The sequence below is a fragment of the Aegilops tauschii genome, chromosome 4, assembly GCF_002575655.3.
Source record: "Aegilops tauschii subsp. strangulata cultivar AL8/78 chromosome 4, Aet v6.0, whole genome shotgun sequence".
Lineage (NCBI taxonomy): Eukaryota > Viridiplantae > Streptophyta > Magnoliopsida > Poales > Poaceae > Aegilops > Aegilops tauschii.
The window spans coordinates 465,451,789-465,456,019 of record NC_053038.3 but is presented as its reverse complement, the minus strand read 5'-3'; the positions used below and the strand labels follow the sequence as shown (position 1 = coordinate 465,456,019).

The 4,231-nt window shown below is 47.3% G+C and overlaps 1 protein-coding gene across 1 annotated transcript; it reads right to left on the bottom strand.

Annotated features, from left to right (window-relative positions):
• Nucleotides 1-498: 498 nt before the first annotated feature.
• LOC109751937 (cyclic dof factor 1) lies at nt 499-3,394 on the bottom strand. Its single transcript, XM_020310801.4, has 2 exons — nt 2,702-3,394; nt 499-2,052 (listed from the first exon to the last, which is right to left on the bottom strand). The coding sequence occupies exons 1-2, from the start codon at nt 2,816-2,818 to the stop codon at nt 841-843; spliced, it is 1,329 nt and encodes a 442-aa protein (XP_020166390.1). The 5' UTR covers nt 2,819-3,394; the 3' UTR covers nt 499-840.
• Between the last annotated feature and the right edge of the window lie 837 nt (nt 3,395-4,231).

Below are 4,231 nucleotides of genomic sequence, written 5' to 3'. Positions count from 1 at the left end.
ACTGAAGTACACCTCTGAGATATTCATATGACGATGAAAAAAAACCCGATATTCATATGAGACCATGCATGGACTTGCAGATTTTATTTGTGCTCATCTTTACTTGTTGGTTTTCTTTATGCAGGACAGCTTGCAGTATGTGTGAAGGGAGATAATATATTAGTTGTCACATTTAAGGTTAGTGGGTCATCCAGTAGTTGTCTATCACTTTCTTTCTTTCTTCCATGCCTTCCTCCACTTTTTGCATCACTTTCATAACCCAATTATCTCAACTATAAGGTTGAGAAAACAAAGAAAAAGAAAGGAGAAAGGAACAAATATATCAGATATTGTTTCTTCTATATCTGTGCAAATTCTTACATTAGAAGGAATAGACAAATGGAAACAAGCTGGAGATATGCACATAGTGTCACATTTCCAAGGATGCAGTGGGCTCATTTTTGTTATACAATGGAATCAGACAGCTACCAATTGTTTGGGTGCTATCGCGCAAAGGTATTCCTGCCAAATATTCCAATCAATATATCATATTTATCTACAGATACAGGAACTTCTGCTCCCAATCTTCCCCAACCCAAATAGCTATCTACAAGTTACCTAGTACAGCTACAGTTACAGGATCTGATTATAGCTATGTTGAACACTCCATGTCTCTTATCTAGTACTCCCTCCGTCCCATAATATAAGAACGTTTTTGACAGTACACTAGTCTAAAAAACGCTCTTATATTATGGGACAGAGGGAGTAGTATACAATTATCTAATGTACAAAATTTCAGCTGTATCATGCTACATGGTTTTATAGTAGCAGAAGGCAGCATGAAGAATTTCCAGATGGTGCTCAAGATCTCTCTTGGAAGTTCACTGAGCGCGACAGTGCAGCTGGGTTCCCCTTCAAGAATGGCAAGCTATTGTTACCTCTGTGGCTTGACGTCTTTGCCTCATCCTTTGGATCAAAAACCCTTGCAAGCTTACAGCCTTTGCCATCATCCTTCTCCACCTTGTCGCCCTTGATCCCAATAAGTGACCAGATAGAACTCCTGGCCACCTCATCTACGTCATCGATCCGGATCGTCTTGGGCACCCACACCTTGCCATTACCCTTGGTATCTCTTTCCTCATCACCATCTCTAGGATGCTTTCGGGATTGGAAGCAACTGGACATTGTCGATACCGGAGAAGCAGCACTAGGTGGTGAGTTAGATTGACACTGAGACTGTGGCTGCGGCTGCGGCTGCCATGGAGTGTTCCAGGCTCCCGGAACCATGCAGCCCCAGTAGGCAGCAGCAGCAGCTGGATAGAATGGAATTGCTACGTTTGAGGGGAAATAGGCAGGTGACGGTGCACAACTGAATGGCCACATGGCTGCCCCGTTCATGCACGGATGCTGCACAAAATTTGCGGATCTATCTGCTGCAACTCTCTCCCTCGAGTTCATTTGGCTCGACTCTTCTCCCTTTGCCCACCCTTCAGCAGAGGATCCTACTGACGGGGCATCGGTGTTCTCAGTCCGGGTTACCGAGGCGAGCTCCTTGATGTGCTTCATCTGTTCTGAGACGTCTAAGGTAGACGCATCGGAGCCGAAGCTGAGCACCGTGCCGTTGGTGTTGACTGGGGTGCAGAGAGGATCACCGGGCAGAGCAGCCCTTATCCTCTGAAGGAAGTGGGAGGCGGCGGATAGACTCTTGCTCTTGCGGCGGCCCGCGCCCACAGGCACGTTGCGCATGGCGCCCCCGGCCGTCCAGTACCTCTGGCAGTTCTTGCAGAAGTGGCGCGGCTGGTTGATGTTGTAGTTGTTGTAGTAGCAGAACTTGGTGTCCATGCTGCTACACCGGGGGCAGGGCAGGATCTTGTCAGGCTTCTTGAGCTTCTCCTTCTGGTTGGCCGTGTCCCCCTGCTCTTCGTCCTGTTGATCTGCCACCGAGTTCTTGGCAGCGGATGGATCCTCGACGTCCACAACCTCCGGCTGCTGAGGCGAGCCCGTGGAGTCCTGAGGGGCGATTTCTTGCACCTTTAGTTCAGCCGTGGTGCTGCCGCCTCTGTGCTGAAGGTCCTGTAAACATTCAGAAAACCTTGATGAGTTCTTTGTTTTGAATTAGAAGAAGTTCGCACCCACGGTGTAATATTCGGGTTATTGACCTGTGGCTGCACATGCTTTCCCCCATTCCCAAGCGTAAAATTTGACGAAGTTTGTTCATGTTTCAGTTCTTATCTGTTAACGAAAAGAAGCTATGGCGCTTTAATTTGCAGTGGGTGATCTACTCAGAGTCTGATGCATCTCAAGTTCTGAAGTCCAGTAGGTTACGGCACCACATAGTAGTAGCCACTTTCAGGAAAATCCTTGGAAGCACGCGAAAACGACCTATTAAAAGAGGCCAAGGCCTTTCTTTCTAAAGTCCAGATGATGTTCAGACAACTAGATCATGTAGTAGTATACTAAAAACTGCTGCTAATGGAGAACAGCAAAGGCGAAATTCTCAACATGCTAATGGAAGCTGAACCTGCCTGCCTAACGCTTAACTGATACTACTATCTCCCAAAATAGGCAGGGAACTCCATGCTTAAGACCCGATGATCAACTCAAAAGCCAAAGAAAACAGGCTTAAAAAATGAACCTTTTTTCCCATAGGCTCCGTAAACCGACCAAAATTCCCAAGATCCTATACAAGAACACAAAGGAGGAGGAGGGCATGGACACCAACCTTGTCGACGTCTCCCGCGTTGGCGCCGGCGCCGGCGTCCGGCACGGGGATGGTCTTCCCGAACAGCTTGATCAGGCAGTCCCCGCCGCCTCCCGCCGCCGGCCTGAGCTGCCCCATCTCTCTCGCCGGCCACCTCCCAAACAGCAAAGCCGCTCTGTTTCTTTCCTTCCTCGAGGCTGTATGCTCCTCTGCTCTGTGCTTGGATTTTTCTTGGACCAGGCCAACAGTCCCCGGAGCTACTCCCTACCGTGCTACGCTCGTTCGCTCGCAGACAAGGAGGAGCAGTAGGCGGCGAGGTATGGCGCGATCGGAGGAGAGATTTTTTGCTCGCGGGTTGCTGGAGCTGCTGAGGGTGGATGGGATTGGGGATAGTCCGGTTTTAAGGAGGAAGAAAGGGGGGTGGCGGGGGCCACGGGCGCGGGCAGAGAGCCACAAGTTGGGTTTGTGGCCTTCAGGGGTGCGGTTTTTGATTCGCTCCACCATCTCGCTTTTGCCCCCGCGTCACCCTCACCCCCCCTTGCGTGGCAACCCAACGCTTGGCTGAGGCTGGATGCACATTCACTTGTTTTGTTTTTCCTTCTCTCTTGCCTTTGGTGGGTGCATGGGTGCTTGTTGCTGGGTGAAAAAAAAATGCCCCGTTTGCTCGGTGTTCTTCTTCCTTGGTCTCTCCTCTTTGGGCAGCTTGCGTGTGCAATTTCTACAGTATGCTCCGTTAGTTTTTTTTCTTTAAACACAGTACAGACGCAACCGCTTGTATGTACGCGCATACACTCGCCCCTGTGAACGCGAACATGCACATCCTACCCCTATAAGCACCTTCGAGAGACTGAGCCGGCATATCATCTTGAGATTTTACGAAGTCACCATAGCCGCCTCGTAGTCGACGGGAACGTCTCTTTCCACTGAAGGTGCATCGCCGGAAATTTTAAAATAAATGCAGGATAAATGTGAGCACCAGGATTTGAACTCTGGTGGGCTGGGGATACCAGCTAACCATCCAACCACAGGTTGGTTCGCTATGCTCTGCAATATGCTCCGTTTGTTTGGTTTGTATCAAGTCAAACTTCTTTGAGTTTTTTTTTCGAGTGAAACTTCTTTGAGTTTGACTAACTTTATAGAAATAACTGTTCATATCTTAACATCAAATGTGTGTATATATATATAGAAGTAGGATTTTCTACAATAGCTTGCCACAGAACTAGTTAAGGTTTTCGACGGTGTAAAAGTTCTCAAAAATCCTGAAAAAATGCTGAACCAACACACCTATAATATAACATGATTCAACAGAGTGATTGAAAAAATATATCTGCATGTGTCCTGGACAAAAATAACAAATGTTTCAATATATATATATTGATCCTGTAGTGAGCTGAAATGCTTGTTTTTCGCTGAAGACACATAAATGCATATTTTCACAATCACACAGTTGGATCATCTTATTAGATTAGAGTGAGGCTCCCCTATTTATTTCATATTTTTACTTACTTTTAAACCATAAAATGTTCAGCAAGCGTTAACTAGTTCTGTGGC

Bases quoted from the DNA above. Each gene is read 5' to 3' on its own strand.
- LOC109751937 (XM_020310801.4), bottom strand. From the start codon at position 2,818: ATGGGGCAGCTCAGGCCGGCGGCGGGAGGCGGCGGGGACTGCCTGATC. The intron at 2,053-2,701 runs GTTGGTGTCCAT...GAATGTTTACAG, and splicing joins ACGCGGGAGACGTCGACAAG to GACCTTCAGCACAGAGGCGG.